General features: G+C 34.7%; 1 protein-coding gene across 1 annotated transcript; it reads left to right on the top strand.

Moving 5' to 3' along the window:
* The first annotated feature begins 5,930 nt into the window (after positions 1-5,930).
* AGR3 (anterior gradient 3, protein disulphide isomerase family member) lies at positions 5,931-19,847 on the top strand. Its single transcript, XM_019726644.2, has 8 exons — positions 5,931-6,188; positions 8,651-8,786; positions 13,267-13,330; positions 17,408-17,460; positions 17,991-18,067; positions 18,311-18,374; positions 18,807-18,890; positions 19,626-19,847. Exons 2-8 carry the CDS (start codon positions 8,678-8,680, stop codon positions 19,673-19,675), a joined length of 501 nt encoding a protein of 166 aa, XP_019582203.1. The 5' UTR covers positions 5,931-6,188; positions 8,651-8,677; the 3' UTR covers positions 19,676-19,847.
* The last annotated feature ends 5,870 nt before the right edge of the window (positions 19,848-25,717 follow it).

Raw genomic sequence — 25,717 nt, 5'->3', positions numbered from 1 at the left:
AAAGTTTAATTATGAAACAAGCGAATGCTAAATAATTTTATCAATTAGGATACTGCTGACTAAAAGTGACAGAAAATTTTGACTTAGCTGGCTTAAACAATAGAAAAAAAAGTTATTTTTATAGAACGAGTCCTAAGTCATGATGATTCCAAGGACAGTTAAAACAATGACTCTGATATTTATACACACACACACACACACACACACACACACACACACACACACACACAGATTCTTTCCTTCTTCCTGTCAGGCTCTTTAAAGTGCATCAACTTTGTCCTCCTTAACCACCCTCATTATATCAAGGTGGGTACCACAGTTCCATCTATTACATCCAGACATGATAGATAATCAAAAAGGGGCCATTATCTTTACATTTATTGATTTCTATTCATGACAAAAACTTTTCGTACATTTGCCTTCGTACTTCACTGGCCAGAATCATATCACATGTTCATGCTTACACCAACACTGGTTTAGAATGGGACCACCACAATTTGGTTAAAATAGACCAGAAGTTTTCAATCTCAACACTATTGACATTTGAGCTGGATGATGCTTTGCTGCAGGAGCTGTCCTGTGCTTTGCAGGGTGTTTAGAATCATCCCTGGCCTCTACCCACTAGATACCAGTAGCACCCTCTCCAGTTGTGACAATCAAAAATGTCTCTAGATATTGCCAAATACTGCTGGTTGAAAACCACTGGAATAAACTCACCAAGATTTCCCTCTGATGCTAGCTATAGGGCCCACCTCCTCTAAATATACAACAGCACAGAAATAAGGGAATATCGGAAGGATATCAGTGTCTTCCAGAAAAGAAGCATGTATGAAAGAAAAATAGTCTTAAGTAAGCAACCAATGGTATTTAGTACAACAATTATTTAAAAGGGATATACAGCAAATGTAAACTATGAAATTAAAATCCTGTGTTACCTGAAACAAAACAGAGAGAACATGAATGAAGAGCTTTAGCAGGACTGAGGGCTGTTAGTATATTGGTCACTCCTCAAGCACACAAAATATCAATCTGTATTTACAAAATTATAATATGCAATTTAGTTGACTTGTAGAATATGTCTTTAAGCATGGATTTGCATTGAGGATTTGTACGTACAATATTTATTCCCTAAGGACCCTGACCAAGTATTGCACTTGGCTGTGTGAAGTAGAAGATCCTCTTTCAGGGAACATTCCTCTATCAACATTTTTTGAAATTATAAAAACAAAATGATTCCCTACACAAAGATATATAATTCCCCTAGAAACATAATTTATTGTGTGGCTTGGTACTTTCACATCTCCAGCTCGTGAATATAATTTAGCTTTTACAGATTAAACCATAGCCTTTAAATTCAAAGTTATGTCATTACAAACATTATATTTGCCATCTTAAGATTCTTCGTTCCCCACTCTCATGATAAGGCCACATCCACACTCTCTCCAGCTCTTTAAATGGAGCCGGCTGTCCCACACATCATCCAAGAGACCTTGAATCCCCAGACCCCACTGCCTATTCCTCTCCTTCCCTCGGTTCTGTGACTCCCTGCCTCTGCTTTCTTCTTCCCATTGTCTCTACTGCTCTCCATTCATTTGGTAACTATTTTTGGATTGGAGGCAGACTTGCTATGGCTGCCTCCCAACTCTGCACACTCCATTTTAATTTCACCCATAATTTCCAAAACAGGCTCTCCACAAACTGTAACTGGGGAAACTGAGTGGCCAGTCTAGGTCCCTGATCTCCCTCCATGAAAAGAAAAATGCTCTGCCTATTCAAGGCATAGAGACATTTTTATGGATAAAAGCAAAATGTTACCCCCACAGGCTACAGGGAAGAGCTTAACTGAAAGACTTGAATCTAATCCGAAAGCTACAGTCATGATTCTATTTAATCTTATGTGGCCCACAGGGCAAGAACCAAGGAATAAATCCCGAGTATATTCATATTGTGAAAAATAGCACATGTTTACAAAGTGTTTGGTTGTACTACTCTGAAAAAGAGACTTAAGATGCTTAAATAAAGAGTTGTTATTTTGCAATAGGAAATGGAACTATTCTTGACGGAGCAAGAATCTATAGGTTGCTGACATAACATGAGAGGCTTATAAAAACACTATGATTTTAAATGTTTGTTATAAAATAACACTGCTCAATAACAAATTCTGGAGATAGCTATTCCTTTAATCCAAAGAATCTTTTTTTCTAGAAACAAAAAATTTTAAAGTATTTTCTTCTACAGGATTTAACAAATAAAGACAGGTAAATGTTCTCTACAGAATAGTCTTTCTCTTTTATTTATTAGTTTCATAAAATTACCTGTTCTGAGATAGTACGATATTAAACATTATCAAAAATAGGTCAGAAATATTGATAGAATTACACCATTTGTGTTAATAAAAAAATAGGAAGATATATACAGAGATGATAGATAAATAAATTAGATAGATAGATAGATAGATAGATAGATAGATAGATAGATAGATAGATAGATAGATAGATAGATAGATAGGGACATGCTTGAATATAAAGAAATTATTTCTGGAAGAAGCCTCAAGAAGTTGATAATTATTGACTCTAGTTAGAAGATGCAGACTGGAAAGTGGGTGGGAAAGAGATCTATTTTCCACTGTCGACCTTTTTGTACTGTTTTTGTTTTCAATGTATTCTGAAATACTGACAAACTAAAACATAAACAGACAGATGGACACACAAATACACAAAGTGGATAGGTAAATCCTAACCCCAAATTCAATTTATGACTTATGTAACCAATTAATCTTATGAAAATATGGGTCACTACTCTTGAAAGAATTAACGCCAAGTGTGGACTATCGTGACTTATTAAAGAGCCTTTATTTAATTGGATAAATTACTATTCTGTTCCCAAATGAAATAGAAAGGACCTACAATTTCGTAGCTTGGAAATTTAATAAAACATTTAAAATAGATGTTTCTAAAGGAATGAACTAATCAGAAACAGTCTCAGAAACATAGAGGAAAAACTGAGGGTTGCTAGATGGGAGGGGTGCGTGGGGATAAGGGGGAAGGTGAGGGGATTAAAAAGCACAGTCAGTAACCACAAAATTGCCATGGGGATACGAAAGTCAATTTGGGGAATATAATCAGTAATGTTGTAAAGATTTTGTAGGGTATCCGATGGACACTTGTCCCATTTGGGAGACCACCTTAGGGATGATGTAGATGCCTGATCACTGCACTGTACACCTGAAGCTGAACAATAATGAATGTCAAGTATAATTATCTATCTATCTATCTATCTATCTATCTATCTATCTATCTATCTATCTATCTATATGGAAGAGGAGTACAGCATTAGGAATAGAGACAGTGGAAATGTAACAGTTGTGTGCGATGTCAGAGGGATAGTGGATGGGGGGCAGGGGGTTGTCACTGCGTGAGGGATATAAATGATAAATGTCTATTACATTGCTTTGTGCACCTGAAACTAATTAAAAAATGTTAAAAAATAAATAAGTAAAATAAAATAGATGTTTCACCTTATAAAATTGAAGAAAGGACTCTAAACAGAGACTAAAAATAGCATTGGAGATAATTTTTAAATAAGATTAAAATTATAATTGAAACTATCCTCCACTGAAATTTTCTTGAGCTTACCAGGTAACCAAGCACCTACAGGAAGATTAATTTTTAAAAATTAAATTAAAAAAAATTAAAATTTTAACTTAATTAAAAATAGTATGGTTTACAGAGATGTACCAACTGAAGCTGATGACAATTTCAACTATAATATCTTCCATGAGGACAACTTTGAAGGTGATTGCAGGCAATTTTATAAAAAGAGTAAATATAAGATCCCATTGAAAAAATAAAGACCACTAATACCAGAACAATCTTCAGAAAAATACCAGCCACCCAGTATCAGAGACAAGTATGGTTAAGAAACCAATTAACAAACATGTACAACGAATAATTTTTAAAATTTCACCATAATGTGCATGAATGTACTTTTTAAATTTTTAACTTTTGAGAATAATGTTCAAGAGTACTCTTTGTGATCTATTATATAAGAAAACCAGTTTTAGCTGACAAATATATTTCAAAATCTTATTTCAAAAATTATGTAATTCCAATAGATTATGTTACCTCCTTTTACTCTCAAAGGTGTCCTGTTTTAGAGGATATCTTACATGGTTACACTGGTGGGTGGGAACAAATGATGTTGGTCAGCTCAGACATAGGACTTAGTTTCACTGCCTCTTAGGTACTTGACTTCTTTCTCATTCTCATCTCATTATCTATTAAAATACATTATGTGAGGAGTTTAGCAGGGATGTCAGAAGATTTTGAGAATTTTCTCTAAACCACTGCCTGTCACGAACAAGGTGAAAGCATTGCCACCCTCCTCTGTAAGAGGATCACTGCCCAGTTGTTGCTTTGCTTGGAAATTCTGGGTTTGAAATTCAAACTGTAAGTCAAGTTTCTTAACCTTCAGCAGAAAGAATTCTATTTGACTAGCATGTCCCAAGGAAGGTTCCCTTTGAGAGTCCTTTATAAGCAAGAAAGCACAACTTAAACGAATAAACAAGTCAGTGGTATAGTGCGAGAATACTACAACCTGGCTACATGGGGTTTCTCTCAGGATCACAAGCAAAGTTCAATTAAGAAAACTATAAATTTACTATATGAAATGAGAAAACCCCTACATCCCTCTTTATAGAACAAAATCCAACATCCCTGCTTTTAAGAGATGTAGTATAGGACTATGAAATGTCTCCCTTCTTAACGCAGTGAATCAAACCAGCGCATGTCTGAAGTTACAAGACGAGAAGCACACTCACCTTAATGTCAGAAGCAAGACAACCATCACCCGCCCCCCTTTAACAATGCATTTGTTAGTATATTGAGTAATTAGACAAAATGACTGATAGAGAGGAGGGAGGGAAGGAGGGAGAAAAGGGAAAGAGGGAAGAAGGAAGATTACTGAACAATAGGCTAGATTAGGGAACAAACGTATTCTGTAAAAGGCCAGATAGTAAATATTTCAGGGTTTGCAGGTTATTCAGTTCCCATGACAGTACTCAACTTTGCTGTCATAGTACAAAAGTAACCATAGACAATACATAAGGAAATGAACATGACTGTACTCCATCCACTAATCCTTATTTATAGACACTGAAATTTGAATTTCATGTTTCACATGTCACAAAATGTAATTCTTCTTTTGATTTTTCCCAATCATTTAAAATGTAAAAACAGTGCTTAGCTCCCAGGTTGTACAAAAACAGGTGGGCCAGATTTGGTAACCCTCTCCTAGATCATTTTAACAGTAATTACTTCTGGGAAGTGAAAGTGTGTGTGTGTGTGTGTGTGTGTGTGTGTGTGTGTGTGTGTTTGGTGGGGTGCACAAGGAAAGTACTAGTGAAGGGAGAAGAGAATTTTACTTTTTATTTGGTACAACTCTATACTTGGAAAATGTTTTACCATAATTATGGATTAATTAGAAAATTTTTTTAAATATAGCAGATAAATATAAACAAACTTATTTAATTGCCTGTTTTCCTATGTTTTTGTATAGTAAGGTAAAGGTTTTTATTAAGACTGTAGAGTAATCAAATTATTAAAATGTTGAATTTTAAAACAGCTCTCTCTCTCTCTCTCTCTCTCTCTCTGAAGAAAAAAGGACCTGGTCTCTTTAGCTGTTAATTGCATTCCTGTAAACAGAGTAACCCTTAGGAATTCCTGTTTGCTTTATATCTAATCTGCAAGCCTCACTGAACTTTCATCAAGAACAATGGTGTACACACAGTTCCTACATTCATACCAGTTCCTTTCTCCCCACTTTTTTTTTTTTTTCTGGTGTTGAACTCCTGCCAAACATTAAATTACCTTGGGAAGTAAAAGGTAAACAAGAAAAAAGCCCAAAGATTGTATTTGGCCTCATTTGCTGAGGACACTCAATCTTAACTTAGAGAAAGAGAGAAGAGTTTTTTTTAGCGTGAGAAGCATGAGAACTGCAATGAAACACAGGGTTTTTCAGACAAGCCCCTTTTTTAAGTTTGCAGGTGACTGACTGCTCTTGTTTCGATGCAGGTGGGGCTGCAGGTCAGGGGTGTGTGTGTGTGTGTTTGTGTGTGTGTATAAATCCACACCCATTTTAAACCAGAAACATCCAGAATATACTTACAGCAAGAGCACTGGCTGGTTCAGGTAAGCAAGCAAAATTTCCTGATTATATAATCGGTGGTCAAGCTCTTCTACAGTATTTAAGTAATCCGTGTGTCGCTATTCAAAAGTGAGATTTTCAGTAAAGTGTAGGGAGCATTCAATGGACCTGATATTTTTCTTTTAGCGAACTGTATTTCTTCTGCTGCCTTCATGCTTTTATCCTCTGCTTATATTAATGATACTATAATAAACTAGCATTGGGAAAAAAAAAACCCTTCAAAAATGATGCTATAAGTAACAATTGTTTTTCCCTGTTCTCCTTTAAATGTTGTTATAGTTTAAAATAAGGAATATCTTTCTATAATATCTAAGTAAATGACTTACATCAAATTACTTTTGTAAAGTAAAATACTAGTGTTAGAAAATGCTAATTGGCCAATGTTTATAACACCTAATTGTAGACATTGGTTATGTGCCTCCAAAGTGTGCTGTAAGCTGCTCCAGGGTTGTTACCATGTCATTCATTGGTGCCCCCAAGCAGCTGAACCGTGCATCTGGTGTTAGGGAACCCTCAGCAGTTCAAGTTCTGTTTCTTTAAGGAAAGCATTGTTTATTCAAAACTAACAATATATAAATTGGTTAGCTTTGTCATCGGATGTATTTAATATCTATTTTTACCATTTATCTAACAATGTAAAATAGAAAATTGGTATTTTGATTTTTTTTTAACTAGAACAATCTTCGACAATAACTTGAATTTTGAAAAAAAAAACTTGGCATCTTTAAAATAGGAAAATGGTGAAGTTATACTTTTTCTTTTTCAATGTCGATTCCACCTACTTATCTCTATCTCTACCATAAAGAACCTTTTCTGATGCTTCCTCCAGATTTAAGACCCTGCCCTAGAGGGTTGCTTCAGTTTCTCAACGGCAACTTTCAACCTGACACAGCTTGCCTGCCCTTCATTGCACTTTGTGTGCTAGAGTCGGCTCTCTCTATCCCCTAGTAAAATTGACCCTTTCTTTGTTTCAGTCTTTAAGGTACAAGATGACCGGTCCTTAAAGTAAAAGATGGCATTCTGAAATGTTTTCTGGTATTAATAAGTTATAAGAACTTACACTGAGGCCCTTATCATGCACCATAGTTATTGTTTAACAGAGTTTTTCCATAATTGAACAAAAAGAAATATGAAATGGGGTTCACTGCAGAGTAGGAAGGGAAATGATTTAAATAGGGCTAGCCTGGAGTGACAACCATTTTCAATCCAAAGGGGAACTGAAGGGAAACACCATTGGCAAGGCAAAGATACTACAATGAGAGGAATGAGGAAGTGTCTGGAGAAACCTAGAATCTATAAACCTCCCCATCACCAAGCTGTCCTTCTCATTAACTACCGTTGCTCTATTACATAAGGAGCTTATTACCAGTGTCAAGCAGTAAATTATTTTAAGGAGCATTTGTCTTATTAATCTTTCAATTCTCCCACAATGCCTAATACAGTTACATATAGCAATAGTCATGTTTGGGTAGAATCACAAAACAGTCATTCACTATTTTGGTAGGAAGTTCAGTACTAAATAATGTTAAGTCAACAGGAAAATGGTTTTAAAGGAATTTTAAATGTGAATGATTTTTGTACATTTACCTCATATTTTGAGGTGATTTCATGACTGCATATGTCAACTATTTCACATGGGTTTTATATGCTACAAATAATATTTATCAAGTAGTTTAAGGCCAGGTCCAACTCTAGACTTGATTATATCTTAAGATAGTACATTGACTCAAAAAGCCATTTGAATTCTAGTAACCAAGGGAGAACTATAGACAGCAGGTTTGTTCTTCTTTACACATATATTTATAACAATATGACAATAAACTTGATTTCAGAAAGAGCGGATTGTAAACTGAGGGGTAAAAGGCTGAGTAACAAGTGGAAGGATGAGAAAGATAAGAGACTATCAAGGAACTGAAGAACAGAATCTCGGTCTTCCACTTTTTCTCTGAAATCTATTGCAGGCAATATTTGTTCATGCCTAATCTTATTACCTTGGCATAGAGTTAAAGGGTTATTTTAATCTATCAGATCAAGAAGAATCGAAAGAATATTTATGCATGCCAGAGGTCACCATTGCATTATTCTTTAGAGATGAAAGACCTTTAACAAATCCTATCTTATTTGAGTTTCACTGTAGAGCTGTGAACAGTAGAATGCCCTCAGAAATGAGCTCTGAGTGCCCCAATCCAGTTCTCTTTCAGCTTCATTGCACTGCTCCCACGATGCCCAGAATATAGCTTTTCACCAAGTGGACACTTGTTGAGTTGGGTGTATTTTTAAAATATTTTAAAAATAAAACCTGAATGACATTCTAGGAGGTTATACTGTGTCAACTCACACAAGCAGAGCCATCTGTCAGCATAGCTTTTGTCTGACTTGTAACAAATGTCTTAATGACAGCTTGAAGTAACCTGCTAGATTCTGAAAATTATTTTCTGTTGTCTAGCTTCTCCAGAGGGGTTCTCAAGGACACATGATGTTACACTCAGCTTCAGCCCTCTGCCTCTTGCTCGTCGCAGTTTCTTCTAACCTTTCCATTACAATCAAAAAAGAAAAGAGGCCTCCTCAGACACTCGCAAGAGGTACTGGAATCTCATTTTGTTTCCTAAACTCAGTCATTTGGATTATTTTAAAATTCCTCATCTCTTACCCATAATCTCCTTATAAAGCAAACTCAATTAACTGGAATATTTTGTTGTTTACCACTTTAAAATAGGCAAAACAAACCAAAACAGGAGGGTAAGGAGAACTGACTCTGGGTGGTGAACACACAATGGGATATATAGATGATGTAATACAGAATTGTACACTTGAAATCTATGTAACTTTACTAACAATTGTCACCCCAATAAACTTTAAAAAACAAAACAAACAAAAAAACCAGCAACAACAAAAGCAGAATCAGTTGATTTTAAAGCGTGAACCAAACCAACTGTAAAACAATAACAATTTGCTATATCTTTTACAGAAATAGTGGAAAATTGGTTTGCTAGCCTATAGCTTTAATAACCAGAGTTCTGGAAAATAATATTGATTGATATGTCATAGCAACGTCCTAAAGGCAATGAATATCCCTCAAAATCTGCTCCAATTCCCGGTTCTCTATTCAGGCAAAAAAATAACAATTTGGAATGATTTTATACAAGGATCCCAGAAAATTATACTTTATTCCTCCCTCTGAGAGTTTTGGTTAACCAAGTGTTTGCAATATTGGCTCCTGAAAACAGCTGCAGTGGTTTTAGACACCATGATCTAGATCTATCATTAGCTACATGTTTAGAAAACATTTCTGTACTTACTGTTTTCCTTGGGCCTAAGAAACAAATATATCTTCATCTGCAAAGAAACATTTTATAAAGAAAATCCTTAAAACTAGTTCCTACATTTCCAGGTAATCAACATGGAAACAAAATCATTTGTCTCCAGATAGCTAATTTAAAATGAGTAGTACAAACTGCAAAATGTGTAACCACTACTTGAAACAGTGATATGAATGGAGCAAACAAATGGAGACCAATTACAGCATCATTTCAAGTTTTAAAATATTGACTTTCTTTCCAAGTTCATTCATTCCTTAACAGGTAGATTGAGTGCCAGCCAATTATCCATCCAAGTCCAGCCCAGTTACTTAATTCTTCTTCAGTTTAAAATCACAGAAACTATAAACCAAAATGACCAGTAAGTTTTTGCAAAACAAATAAAATGAATGAAGGAACTATTTTCCTAAGTATAATTTATCATGTTCTCTCTATATTTAAACACTATAGTTATAAAACAATGAGCTCTGTGGCCTAAAAGTGCCAGAGACTAAACTAGTCATTGCCCTAAAGATGCTCCAGGAAAGAGTTAAAATGCATGCTACAACTGGGCCATAAGGCCCCAACATTCTGTGCATTCATTTTCAAGTTATCTATGAAACTTTTTGGTGAATTTTTGAAAGATATACTCAATATGCATGGTACATTTTAAAGAACTTGATGAGTCCAGTTATTTAGAAACTATTTGAATAAGGAAAATGAAATCAGCTGGGAACTCCATTATTAAGAATTGGTTTACATTTGGTTAAGCATTTTACCGTCTATTAGCATGTAGGAAACAACAGAAAATGAAGCTCCGAATGAATGAGGATTAAAGACAGAGGGAAGAGGGACGAGTTTGGGTACAGCGTATACAGTAGCATATGGAGCCCCTTAAAGCAGGGGGCAGCAGCAAACAAGTAAAGAGCATTCAGAAGAGGGAAGATTATTTGGAAAAGGTAATAAAAACTTTAAGAAAAAGAAAAAAACAGTGACACTCCACCCAAATTCTTTCGATCCTTTTGAATCAAAAGAACTACTCAATGCCCAGCACCCAGCCTAGTGACTGGCTATAGCAGGTTCTCAATAAATACATATTGGATGAATAAATAAAATCTCAGAAGACAAGCAAGCATAGCTGGAAACAGAATTGTGGTAATGAACAGAGACTCTGAAGAGAGTTTAAACTGTATCACTTTTGGCCTATTGTAATTATGAGATTAAAATGTATACACAAAATTGTAATACCATGTGGCTCCCCTACAAGGCTATGAATGGTTTGAGAGCAGGGATTATATTGTTTTACCTTTGTACACCCAGGGCTAAGTGGAGTAAGGCAAACTGCAGATGTTCCTTTAATGTTTGTGGGACTAAGCTGAACAGGAGCAGAAACTAGCAATTATTCCCGTTGCTGGAGTTTCAGCATTGAATGATACTTGGAACAGAATCAAAAAATTAAGTAGGAGCCCAGTCTCAGTGGCTGTTCTCAAAATAACTCTTATTTAATAAAAATTGTGATATGAAGTTAACACATGTGTTCAAGCACAGCTGTAAAGAAAATCAAGATTATTATAGTTAGGCAAAGTATTAAAGTAACGTAACGTGTCTTCCAATGTTAAGATACTTAAATCAGGCAAAAACAAACCAACAACACTGCTGGTAAAAGTGTAACATAGTGCAACCACTTTGAAAACAGTCTGGTAGTTCTTTAAATTATTAAATGTAGAGCTACCATATGACCCAGCAGTTCAGATCCTCAAGAGAAATTAAAACATGTCCACACAAAAGCTTGTACACTAATATTCACAGCAGCAGCATCATAAAAGCCAAAAAGTAGAAACAACCCAAATGTCCATCAATTGATGAATGAATAGTGAGGTCTGACAACTAAGTTCACGAACTTGTTACAATGATGTTGCTAACCTTTTATGGTATCAGAGGGACTATTCATTATGAATGTGTAAACGGGACAAACAGGTAACCAATTTACTATTTGGAAGTGCTGAAAAGGCTGCACTTCCTGAACTAGACAAAAATGACCTGAACTTTTCGCCAACAATTCATGGCTATTGCATCACGACAATACACCAGCTCACACAACACTGTCTGTGAGGGAATTTTTAGCCGGTAGACAAATAACTGTATTGGAACATCCTCCCTACTCACCTGATCTGGCCCCCAATGACTTCTTTCTTTACCCGAAGATAAAGGAAATATTGAAAGGAAGACATTTTGATGACATTCAGGACATCAAGGGTAATATGATGACAGCTCTTATGGCCATTACAGAAAAAGAGTTCCAAAATTGCTTTGAAGGGTGGACTACGCACTGGCGTTGGTACATAGCTTCCCAAGGGGAGTACTTCGAAGGTGACCATAGTGATATTGAGTAATGAAGCAGGTAGCACTTTTTCTAGGATGAGTTCGCGAACGTAATTGTCCTACCTCATAAATAAAATGTGGTCTATCCATACAATGGAATAATATTTGGCCATATAAAGGAATGAAGTATGAATGTGTGCCACAATATGGATGAACCTTGAACACATTATATTAAGTAAAAGCATACAGTTACAAAAGACTACAAATTGTATGATTCCATTTATATGAAATATTCAAAATAAGAAAATCTATAGATACAGAAAGTACAGTAGGTGTTTCTTAGGGATGGGGGAGATGGAGGAATTATGGGGTGACAGCTGAAGGGTACAGGGCTTCTTTCCGAAGTGATGAAAATGTTCTAAAATTGATTATGATGAGGCCTGTACAACTCTGCGAATATACAGAAGTGTACGCTGTGACTGCATGAATCGTATTTGTATGTGAATTATATTGTAATACGGCTAGTCCCAAAAAGCAAACAAAACAAAAACAAACCAACAAGCAAAAATGATGGAACTGTGTTTATCTTGCTTATAATTCTGCTTCATAACTCCTGGCCATCTTTTAGCCATGATATCAAAACCAAAAAGTGCAGTCTGACATTTGAAACATATAAGAAAATCTGGGTCCAAACTAGCCTGCAAATATTTCTGTTTTCACACTAATTTAATCTTTCTCATCTGTAGACCAAGACATTTCCTGAAAACACTCTGCTATATTTCTGGATTTTTTTTTTTTTTTTTTGGTGCATTCTTCTGCTCAATGATCTTATTCTTTAATCTCTAATACACATTCCCAACTACCCATATTACTTTTTAAAAAGTTACTGGGTTCTCTCTCTACTCGTATTGTTTCCCTCTCCTTCACTCTTCTGGATGCTTCCAGAACACCTGTGTTTCTCAACCATGAAATTCCCACACCAGAATTTTCTACTTGTCAAAATTCAAAGTTCAATTTGGAATTCCTTTTATTCATGATATATACTTACTTAAAAGGGGTCAAGCCTCGCCAGGCACTCAAGATACAAGGGCACTGCGTGGTACACTCCAAAGTATTCCCTATAGCCTTAAAAAGTATGCAAAGATTAATTGCATGGTGCAGAGATGTCTTTTCAATCATCATTAATTATAATAGCACTTATTGAGCACTTGCTGGGTTCAAGGCCATTGGCCTTGAGGTTTGAAACACTGACAAAAACCTCAGTACTATAATCTGAAAGGACACCAGCTCTTCATCTCTAGTTATACTCATGTTTCATATGTCAGATAAGTGCTTGGTAGCTTAGTTAAACGTCTGTAGACAGACAGCTACTTGTCACATGTCCATTTCAGAGCTCTGCTGTGGTCCTGAGTAAATGCACTGATTTCTCTCTCTTCTGTTTTAGGATGGGGAGATGACATCACTTGGGTACAGACTTATGAAGAAGGTCTCTTTCATATTCAAAAAAGGTAAAACACCTCTCAGTTAATTTTGACAGATCATATAGATACCTCCTCAAAGAAGAGCCCCAAAGCAGCATGTTAGCTTTTGAAAGAATACCCATGTATTTGCTCTGCTACTCTACGCTGTTTAGACTAAGAGTTGCCATTAGAATGTTTTTGTTTTTTTATAAACTAGAGCTTTAAATACCTTTGTATTAATTTCTTAATTACTCAATCAAGCTTTCGAATATAAGTTGTATAAAAACAGTACCACTCATTAGGCATTATAAAACTGAAACAGGAAACTCGTGTACAATAGCAGTTCTCAAGTCTGATCATTGGAGTTTTCATTGGAATCCATATTCATGATCCATCAATCAGTCAAGTACTTACTGAGTAGCCTCTGCTCTGTGCCACACACTGTTCTACACTCAATGACCAAGAGTCACACAACCTTTATCCTTACAGACATACTAAATCTTTAGGAATAGAGAAGAGAAAGTTGTATTTTTTTCAAAGCTCCCAAAGAATTTATGTAATATCTGAAGAACATTCAATTACAATACTCTTTTAAGAAGAAGGAAAGATTCCAAATGAGAATTGAATAAAACACTGTCTCAACACTGGACAAATATTACCAAAGAAAGAAGTCTACAGAATAATCATTTCCAAATAAGAGGGTAATAAACAACATATTATCAAAGAGAAGCCAGCGGAACATTTGAAGAATACACCCCGATTAAGTGAGATTTAGTCTGGGAATGCCAGGAAGATTCAAGATTAAGAAATTGATTGATTCAAATAACTTAATATTTATAAGGAGACAAATCATAGTATCTCCTATCTCCAGAAATGCTGAAAGACATTTAATAGAATGCAAAATCCATGTTTGATTTTAAAAAAAACAAAAACTTTTATTCAACAATACTCATTTATTTTCATTCACCCTAACAAAGAAATACCCATCCTAGCAAAAAAGCCAACGTCATCCTTAGTGGGAAAACAAATAAAAGTATCCCATTAAAGTCTGGATAAGACGAGGATGTCTACAATTACCACAATTAGCCCTTCATCAATATGAAACATTTGACAAAGCTATACTAAAACAATACGTTACTAGTAAATGAATCAAATGAATCAAATAGAAATAAAACTGGACACTACAGAAATTTTTTACGAAATACAGTGGTATTTTTAGGTCAGGGGTAAGGGAGATAGAATATGTAAAATAATTACTCATAGTGTTAGAGAGAAACTGGTAGCCACCTGGGAAAAATAAATCTATTTGGATCTATGCCTCAGATTTTATCACAATAAATTACAAAGATTTAACTATAAAAATGAGGCCATTAAGGTACTAGAAGATACTATTGCAAAATTTTATTTCTTTAAATTATTGGAGTAGGGAAGGGCTGATACTCGTGTGAGGCAAGGGAGGTGCCTGGGATGCAAAATGAAAGCACTTAGCTTTTGTATCCTAGATGCTCTTCTGGCCCCACCCTACTCCTTCCATGGAAAGCATATGTATCAAAATTATAAATGCATATACTCTTTGACCCAGAAATTTTACTCCTGGAAATTTTTTTACAAATATACAACCCATATGCAAAATCATATATAAATAACATCACCAAAGCAGTGTTTGTGTTTGTAAATGACCAAAACACAGAAATTTGGAAACAATTTAAATATCTATCTTCAGCGGACTAATTAAATACATTGAAGAATTTCCATGTAATGGAATATTATATAAAAGCATAAGGGAATGATATCTAAGATGTAGCATCATGCTAAAAATGCAAAATGCAAATACATGTGCATAGTGCAGTAGTATCTGTAGTTTTAAAAAAGGAATATACACATACACATGCACATGGATATGCATGTGGACATATAAAATACATTTATATATTCATATACATAAATATACATTTTCATAAATGTATGCATATACATGTAGATATTAATATGCTTATTCATATATAAACATAATGTTATATATTATATATGATATGTATTTTATACATATACACATGTATATATTTATATATATACACACATGTACATATTTGGGAATATGACCTGAAAAATCTCTGGAAGGAAACATAAGAAATGGTAACACTGCTTACTTTTGGAAGGCAGTAGCAGGAGGAAAAATTTTTAACTTTTAGATTTTAAACCATTTGAATTTGTAACCTATTTTAAAAGGAAAAAAATGTAGAATTTTAAAAGATGTTTTTTTACCAAATGATGCTGAAGTACAGCTACCACAAATTTTTACTTTCTCTCAACTCAAGTTTCTCACAATCTGGTGGGCTAGTTCATGAGATTTTACACCAGGGGCCACCTGTTTTTATTTGGTCTGTAACCTAAGGATGATTTCTAGATTAATTTTTTTTTAATTCAAAAAAAAACACAGTATTTTGGACATATGAAAGTTACATGAAATTCTAATTTCAGTATCCATAAATTAACTTTTACTGTAACACAGCCACACTCATTTTGTTACATATTGTCCATGGCTGTTTTGCAATAATGGCTGAGTTGAATAGTTGTGAATGAGACCACATAGCTTGCAAAACCTCAAATATTTACTATTTACCTCTTTGCTGAAAAAGTTTTGAGCCCTTTTTTAGGCTATCCCTACTTTACTGTCTTCCAGAAATACTTCTCTGCTTTCCCTGAAATGAAATAGTGCCTTGGTTTGAATACCTGAACAACCTATTTGCAGCTAAACTGTTAAGACAGATTTCTGTAGTCTTGATCAAATTTCCCTTGGACTCCAATTGCCCAGGAATCTGATGTTGAAATTAGTTTTCCACAAATTACATCAGTGTCTTTCCCTACACATAGCTGTCCTTGTTTCCAGCTGTTGGGTGGGTGTTCAGGATCAGAATGACTCATGCCGCTTAACTGTTCTGTCTCAGGACACCTCTACCTATCTAAGTTCGAACAGAGAAGAGTTATCTAGTATAAAGTTTACTACCTGATGGTTAGGCAGACTGAGTTCTACACTTGCCTCTAAAAATGTCAATAAATATTATTAGCTTTAGTTTTCTAAAAAATTAGGAATGATATTTCACTCATTGGATTTCTCGACTGCTTTTTCACCAATGAGTTTGAAGCTGTTGGCAGATGCTATCTTTACCTCTATGTCATAAATCTTAAAAGGTGAGTTGTAGGATTTATTCTTACCTAAAATTTACTTATATTTCAAGTTTGAGGATTAAATAAAATTAATAAAAATTCCAAGTTTGTTATTTAATACTTTTGAGACCAGAGTAAAAAAAAAAATAGGGTTATAGTATTTCATATGATTACCTCTGTTGATTTTAAAAGATTTATGCTTAATACATATACATTGGAGTCTATCTCTTTTTGTACTGAGCATCGTCTCAAAATTAAACTTTAAAAAAAACACATCCTGTATACCCAAATCATAACTCCTTTATCCTTCACTATAGTTAAATACACTAATTTTTTTCTCTTATCCTAATGAGGAGGGAAGTCAATTAGCTACCATAAAAGCTTTTTTCAGAGAGTTTAAAAATCAAAGTGAAACTGAAAAATGTACAGAGAAAGAACTCTCACTGAGACTGTATGTTGTGAGTTGTTACAAGAATGAAAGGATGTGAAAACAGTCAACTATTAATAGCCTTTTGGTGAAAACCAAAAAGAAAAAAAACAACCCTGACATCTTATACCAGATGTTCGCTGGAAATTAATACCTCGTTCATAATATTGTTTCATCTCTGGAGAAAGGATAGACTTTTATTTAACTGTACTATAGTGTACATAGGAATGACCTGGTGAGCTTGTTAAGCTACAGAGTCCTGGACTCCACCCATAGAGATTCTGATTGGGTGGGCCTGGGATGGAGGCTGAGAATTCTATTTCTAATGTGCTACCTGGTGATGCGCCAAGTTCTCGGCGCATCTCGGGTTATGTTTTCAGTAACACTACTACGGACTACATTGCTATGATTTGTCAGTCAGATTTGTACTTTAAGTCTCACTGAAAATACAAAAAGTTTAAATCTAATTTCACTGTACATTTTGACTCAGACTTAATCACTTGACTTAATTCCACACTCTCTCTGTTTAGTAACAAGCCATTGATGGTTATTCATCACTTGGAAGACTGTCAATATTGCCAAGGTAATTTTAGCTCCTGAGATCTTATTGTATTTCCAGTATGAAATAGAAAAAGTGACCTGGTAAGAATAGATAAGGCAGCATTCAGAAAATCCCATTCGAAAAAAAAAAAAAAAAAGACCACTACCATACAACCATTTCACTAAGGTGCTTAAAGATTACAATAATTGTTAGCAATACACTGAATATATTTATATTACATGCCCTTTAGAATTGTTTTTCCCTCTTCCTCCCATCAAGAAAATAAAAAGGGGAGAGGAAACTTGCTGAAAGAAGATGTTGTTATAACCAATGAGTCAATGAGTTACATGAAATTAACTGGTGGCTCCATTAATGTGATTATCCCCCGATGTTTTCATGGACAGACTCTGACCTTCACTGTTTCCCAATGAGAGACAAAGTGACAATGGGCCAATGAAATATTTACATTCCAGTTATAGATGCGAACAAATACTAGTTTTATTTTGCTATGTTCTATTGAAGGTGTCTTTATCCTCAAAACTGACTGGTGTTCATTATGTTTTTCCCCACAGCACTAAAAAAAGTGTTTGCCCAAAATAAAGAAATACAAGAAATGGCTCAGAATAATTTCATCATGCTGAATCTCATGGTATATGACCTCTACAGTGTTTTCGTAATATCACAATTCAATGGAAAATTTGAATCCCCTTATTTTTCTATTTTTAAGACAAAAAGAGCTATAAAGTATTGGTGGATATAGAATATTATATAGAATTATAAAAGGCCAAAATATTTAATTTACTGTAAACTTCATTCATATAAATTATTTTCAAAATCAACTGTCAAAAACAATCCAATCCAATAACGTTTAATTGTTTTCTTCTCTTGCTAGCATGAGACCACAGATAAAAATTTATCACCTGATGGACAATATGTGCCTAGAATCATGTTTGTGGGTATGTGTGTTATCTCTTTATATTCAGATTTACAAAATCACTAATATTCTTGCATTCATTTATTTTTAAATGCTAGTTTAAATACTATTTTTTAAAAAAGGAAGACATTGCCAACCCAGTCAATAACAGCTCTTGCTAATTCTACAACCAAAATTCACCATATCTATTACATGTAAATTTGTAAATATGTTTTTAAACTAACTGATGTTATTAAATCAATATCTCAATGTAATTTCAGTACAGTCCCCCAAACTGTACTGACAGAGAGCTATGACACACTAAAATGAGAATTCAGGTTAATTCATTATGAACTCACATGTCTGAAACTGATTTTGCTTATAAATTTGCTTCACATTTGTTTTAGAGTAAGAGGCAAGAATGATTTTAAGAACATTTTAAGTAATATATTAGAGACTTATTTTTTCTTGGCAGATCCTTCTTTAACAGTCAGAGCTGATATAATGGGAAGATACTCTAATAGATTATATACATACGAACCTCAGGATTTACCAATATGTAAGTATTCAGAAATTATCTTGAACAGTGATACTAGCTGACATTTGACTGTTAGAGGGGTCAGTCCTTCTACCAGGGGTCAAATCCCCACCAATGGTGCTATCCACAAATCAGATTCACGGGGGGGGGGGGGGGGGGGGAGTGTTTAAAATGCAAACCCTTAGCTCCCACCAAAATCAGAATTTCTGGGGCACCTCAGAATCTGTTTTTTAACAGGGATGTCCAACCGTTCTTATGATCACTAAATTTGGAGACCACCAAAAAAAATAGAGTATACACTAAAATTAAACAAACCTTAAGAGAGCCAATCCATTCTATGGGTATAAAGATCACATGTGATTTCTTCAAAGTGTTAATAATTAAGTATTTTTTTCTCTCTTTCATAAGCAAGGAGATACAGTCTGACTTGGGGTTTTAATTTTTACAGCACTCACTGTCAACTATATTTAATAACTATTCGTTTCAGATCCAGTGGTACAAATACAAAATGTTCAGTTAAAAAAATAGAACCTCCCTGAAAGTCTCTCTGATAAAATTGTTTACCATAAAGAAAGTTGATTAACCAGCTCTGAATGCTCTAATCCCTAAATTTACATGTACACCTTAATGTTGTAGATAAATTCCCATGTTTTCACAGCTATTAAGTGGGCCAATTTTAGATTCAGGGATTAAAAGATTATAATATTTGATACTTTCATTTACTAACAGACTAATGTCTATTTACTTTTATTTCAGTGATAGAAAACATGAAGAAAGCATTAAAACTTATTCAATCAGAGTTATAAGGAATTATCTCAAAGAGGTCAAATGTCATGAAGACGAACTTCCGGTTAACAGACTCATGCTAAATGTGCAAGGACATGATTATGATTCTGTAATATTACCATTTAGATTTTTAATGTGTTTGCAATATTCTTATGAAGGTAAAATGATATTTCAATAAATGTCAGAACCTGAGCATGACAGTGTAGTAATTTGATTGCTCCCTGCATCCATAGCAAAGAAAGCTTGTCACGAACGCAGAGTTAGGGTAGAGACAGGAGGACCTAAATAAGAGGTGTCTACACTGGTTGTCCCTATTTCCTCACCTCTCATTCACTTCACCAGCTAATCTAATCTTAATTCTGCCGCCTCCACTGTATTGAACCCACTAGTATAGATCATAAATGACGTGCATGTTGCCAAAGCAAACGGATGTATCTCTGTCCACTTAACTTTTAGCAGCATATACGTATGTCAGAGTTAACCATTTGCTGCTTTTCTTACTTCAAAGACATTTAAAAACTAATTACAATAAAGTAAAAGTAGATTTTAAAATTTTAACTACACGTGGACATTTAATATTTAATTATTGGGTGAATATTTAATACTTTGAATAATATTAAGAAAAGTGTTAACTCCCTCTGGAAGATTGAAAACTGTCTCCAATTAACCAGCAGAAGAGAATTATAGCCATTCTGAAATTATCAAACATCCAACCACCAATTCAATTCTTTACAGGAAGCTTCTGGAGAGTCAGTACCATGTCTTCTATTGCTTTAAATGCCACAAAAGTTCCTAACTTTTTAATGGAAAAATAAATCCCATAATCACTAGGGAGTAATTCTCAGAAGGGAGAGAATGTTTCAAATGGGCAGAAATTGTCCTAACCCACAGGATTTGATTGCATTTAAATATTTTTAATTATTTTAAGATACAAACATACACTTTAATATGAGATAGGTATACAATGTCTATGTGATAAATATTTGATTAATTCCCATGTTTTCTGAGTCAGAGAAAGAAAGCTTTCTTCCAGGTTTTATTTGATCACTATTGTGTTGATTTTAAGCAGACTTAGTAATTAATCTATTTGGATACAAGTAGGTTACGTGACCAATACCTAGCTAGATATCAGTACCAGATATCCATGCATCACATTTACAAAAGAATGTTAAATATCCCATATTTAATTTTTAAAATTTGAAATCAAAGTCTGAGGGTTGATGTTTTTAATGAATGCTAAGACTTCAAAGTGCACTGGCATTCTTAGATTCAGTAATTTCAAGTATGAAAACTAAAGTAACATAGCTGATTCCATTGTTGCATAAGCAGTGAAGAGACAGAAAATGTCAGTGGTCATTTGCAGTGAACTAAGAAGACATCAGTTGACAATTTAGTTACTGTTTTAAGAACTAATAAGTAAAATAACATATTCACTATTTTTCTTCAATTAGTGTAAAAATGTTAGTAAATGATAAATTACTCTTTGTTATAAAAATATACGGGCCTTTGTATTTCAATATACATATAATAATGATACTCTATTACAATTTAATTCTGTATATAATTATACATATACTAATATTTAATATACATAATATATTATACATACAATTATTTGATGATAAGTTATATTAGTCAGTGTAGCCTTGTAACCAATTTAATTCCCCTCTCTATCCTACTTTAACAATTAAACTCTATATCCTAGTTGATATTTCTAATTTTTTCACTTTACAAAATTAGTGGTTTAGATTTGATCACTTCTAAGTTTACCCCAACCTTGAAATGTAAAACTACACTTATATTTCCATTACTTTCAGCCTTGTAGCCTCCAAAATAATTATTCATTCCTTCTCTCACACATCCACTGTTAAGAATTAAGTTACTAACATCAAGTACCTGCACGATTCTGTGTGCATAGGGATTTTTATGAAGGAGCATTCAGAGCTCTCATTTGCATTTTAAAGAGATAATATTATAGTTTAAAAAGTTACACGTTAAAAAGATTAGAATAGTCAGTAAGGATATGGGTTAAATTTAAATTAGAGATAACATTTTTTTGTTTAGTCTAAGTATATTCTATAAGTATGCAATATTTGGGATATACTTATAGTAAAAATAGATTCATTGTTTAATGTGAAATTCACATTTAACTGGGTGACCTGTACTTTCATTTGATGATAATGGCACCCTAACTTAGAATTACAGTACTTATATGCTCCTCTTTCTCCTCCTCCTCTTTCCCCTTATATTTTTGCTTCAAACAGCAACTTTTCTTTCATATTTCAAATCCATCTCTCAATTTCTGAGTTTAAAAAAAACCTCAGTTATTTTATAGCATTTAACAATTATCCCAACATTTAATTTCTACTCTTTGCTAGACACTGTGTTTGGTATTGTTGACCAAAAGATGAACTAGATAAAAATAAGGCAATTTTTGTTCCCCTGCAGAGTTCCTGGTCTAGCGGTAAGATCTGCAATGGATGGGAAGTAATTCCTTGTTAAATAATGTAATAGGATAATGTGGGAGCAGCAGAAAGATCATCCAACTGCCTAGTAGGGCTGTCAGGCTTCACACAGATGTAGCACCTGTGAATCTTGAATGATACAAGAATGTATTCCACCATGTGGAAAACAACGTGATGAAATTGAGAATAAGGCATACTGCGGGGGCTAAAGAAATGAACATTCATTGGTCTGACTCTAAAATACAGAAGTATGCAGGGCTTTTTCTTGGTAGAAATTTTAGGTTAGGTTTATAAGATACTGTGCCAAGCTTCCGACAAACTTACCTTAACATACTAATTTCATACTATAAAGTTTTATAGAACTTTGCTTGAGAGTTTACAGTAGTACTCCTTAAAACACACTGAACTTAAAATGATGCATAATACACAATCACTGTATTCACATTGTTACTGAGTAAAGAAAAATAAGCTTTTTTTTCTGTTTTTTTTAAATTGTTTCTTATGCAATGTCTATCTTTTTACGCTAAATGGAAAGACCTTGAAAGCAAAGTCTCTCTCTCTCTCTCTCTCTCTTAAAACAAACTGAATATTTAGCAAGCACCTGCAATAGGATTCCATTAAATGCATAATCCCTCTGGTGTTTTCAGTGATTAAGTTTATGAATACCAGTTTATGAACATCTTTTCCATGAGACGAAACAAATCCACTGGCCACCAGCTTTGTCATCATGCAACTGTTTTTTGTTTTTTTTTTGTGTGTGTGTGTTTTATTTTTTAGCTGTGGATTGATTACTGCAAATTCTGGAAGTGTATTATAATTATTTCCAGGATAGGATGCTGTTGCAATTTGAATTGTATCCCCCCTTCCAAATTCATAGGTTGAAGTCCTAAACTCATAATACCTCAGAATATGACCTAATTTGGAAATCGTCGTTGAAGATATAACTTATTAAGTTAAGATGAAGTCATCCTGGGGTAGAATGGGCCCCTCATCCAATATGGCTGGTGTCCTCATAAAAAGGGGACATATGCACACAGAGACATGCACACAGAAAAGAATATCATGTGAAGATAGAGGCAGAGACCTAGGCCATGCAACAGAAGCCAAGGAGTGATGCCAAAAGTTGCCAGTGAACCACCAGAAACTAGGTGAGAGGCATGGAACACATTCTCCTTCACAGCCCTCAGAAGGAACCAGTCTTTACAATACCTTGATCTCAGACTTCTAGCTTTCAGAAATGTGAGACAATAGATTTCTGTTATTTAAGTCACCCCATGTGTATTTAAGACAGCCCTTGCAAACCAACACAAATGCTTTTTCCTCCTTTCCCCAATTTGCATGATTCCCATCATGGGTAAGGAAACACCCAAACTTCCCATCACACACTTAAAAAGAAGCCCTGCTTAAACAAAAGAATCATTTCTTACAATAAGTTTGTCAGGTTTTAGTTCTACCATCAAAACAAATTTCTGCCCAATTAAATGTTATTCCAGTACTCAAAAAGTTTTACCAAATGTAGTTGGGTTTATGAACTACTTTGAGCCAATGCTGTGGTTTTTAACGAAAAAGCAAAAGTCAGACCCAGAGAAAAGAGCTGATTATTATACATGGTATTTGTAATTATTATTAAAATAAACATATATTGAATCCTTTCTATGTTCCAGGCTCTGTGCTGAAAAGGTCCTTTCATGGATTATCTCATTAATACCTCACCACAAATGTGAAATACTGTTATTCTCATTGCACTAATGGGTTAGCTGGGGCATGAAGACGTTCAATAACTTGGTTAAATTAATTAATTAATTAAAAAGTCACACAGCTAATTAGCAGGGCCTGTACTCAAATGCAATAAGTCTGGCTCCAGGGTCAGCAGACTTAACCATCGTAATACTCTGCTTTGGATTTGTATGTTGTCAAAACAAAAGATTTAATCAAAGCTAACGTGGTGCAAGAACTGAAAATACGCAGAGTATGTCCTTTTTAAAAGGGCAGTACACATTGATTTCAACTAGCATTTTACAGAAAAATTGTAGGCAGTGCTACCATGCTCAGCTTTGAACCTCTACCCTCAAACCAAAGGACGAGCTTCTGTCAGCTTTTGGTGACTCAGAGGAACTGCGATACTCAGCCTGAGAATCTTGGGGGCCAGAGAGGAGGGACACGTAACAATGATTCCAATCTCCTCAACACACCCCCTCTTTCAACGTCCCTGATCTAAATGACCCACTATTCTTACTTTATAATGCTATGCACGATACCACAGGAAAATTTTAAAGACACTGTACCTTGGGCAGCCTTCTTCACTTTCTTAGACCTCTTTCCGAGGCCATCTTGATATCACCTGTTACCCAATCCTCACTGGCTCTAGGTATATCTTTACTTCAGCAACTTTTGCTCTCCTCCATAAGATATTTGTGACTAATACTTTCACCAGTATTTCCGTATTTAACAATGGAAAGCGAGGGATATCAGAGCTTTAGAGGTTCCAGGTACCAACAAATGGTCCTTCAACAACCCCTTAAGACCACCTGTTCTGCTCACCTAAAAGCCTGCCTCTGGTACCATACTGAAGTCACTCTCCCAATTGTATTAACCCTAAGGGGCACTTTAGAATTTTATTTACGCTAATTGTATAACTCTTTGGTATAAGAAAAAATGTAAACCAATAAGTCCCTAAAGAGCAGGTATGGTTTGACTGCTTTCATGCCTAGATTTGGCATAAAACCTGTAAAAACTTTTAAAAATCATCGCAGGCATCTTAGATAATCATGTTTCTTGGTTCAGGATGTTAGTTCCAGTCTAAAATCTTCATAAAAATTCCCTGGGAATTTGTTTCAAAACGTTCAAACTCAAAAATATAAGAACTAGTAATCTTTATGTCTTCATTTTTTATTAGCATCTTCCCAAAGGAGGAAAATCTCAGAGGCAAGCCCTTCAGGGGACACATCATGTGATGTGATCATCGTGAAATTTTTGTCCCCTGGAGGGCTTCTTTAAAAAGCAATGACAGCTGCTTCAAAGAACAACGGTCCACTTCAAGTTCATTTCCCAGGTTCTATAAGCTTATTATTTAGTAGTGAGAGCAAGCATTTCAGGGACAACTCTAAGGTCAAGTGTCTGCCAAAGGTCTTTGTCAGTTCAAATAAGGACTTCTAGTCATTGAAAAAGACAGATCCCTATGAGTCGTGTCCTTTTTTGCTGTCACCCTCTCCACCCATGACAATCTCTCTTCAGCTAATGTGGACAGTCAGACCTGCTGTCACAACTGCAGAACACGAGTGATTGATTCATTGATTTCATTCCTTCAACTACATCACTAGCCTGAAAAATTTATAAATGCACCCACATACCCAAAGCGGATGGTATTTTTCATCCTCCTTTCGACCCCATTACTGTAAAAAGATTATATCAAGAAAACCTGAAAGTAACCTTTGGGTTACGAAAACGTACACACCCTATTGTAATTTTATCAAGCAATCTTAGCATGGGGCAGCTCAAACAAACCCAGGGTTGCATAGCGTCAGCGGCCGTCACTTACAAGCTGGAGGAACAGGATACCATCCTGTATCCGTCTCCTTACAGGTGGGTGTTGGCTCA

Source organism: Rhinolophus sinicus, linkage group LG09 (assembly GCF_036562045.2).
Source record: "Rhinolophus sinicus isolate RSC01 linkage group LG09, ASM3656204v1, whole genome shotgun sequence".
In the NCBI taxonomy this organism is placed as follows: domain Eukaryota; kingdom Metazoa; phylum Chordata; class Mammalia; order Chiroptera; family Rhinolophidae; genus Rhinolophus; species Rhinolophus sinicus.
This window is presented reverse-complemented; position numbering and strand designations above follow the sequence as displayed.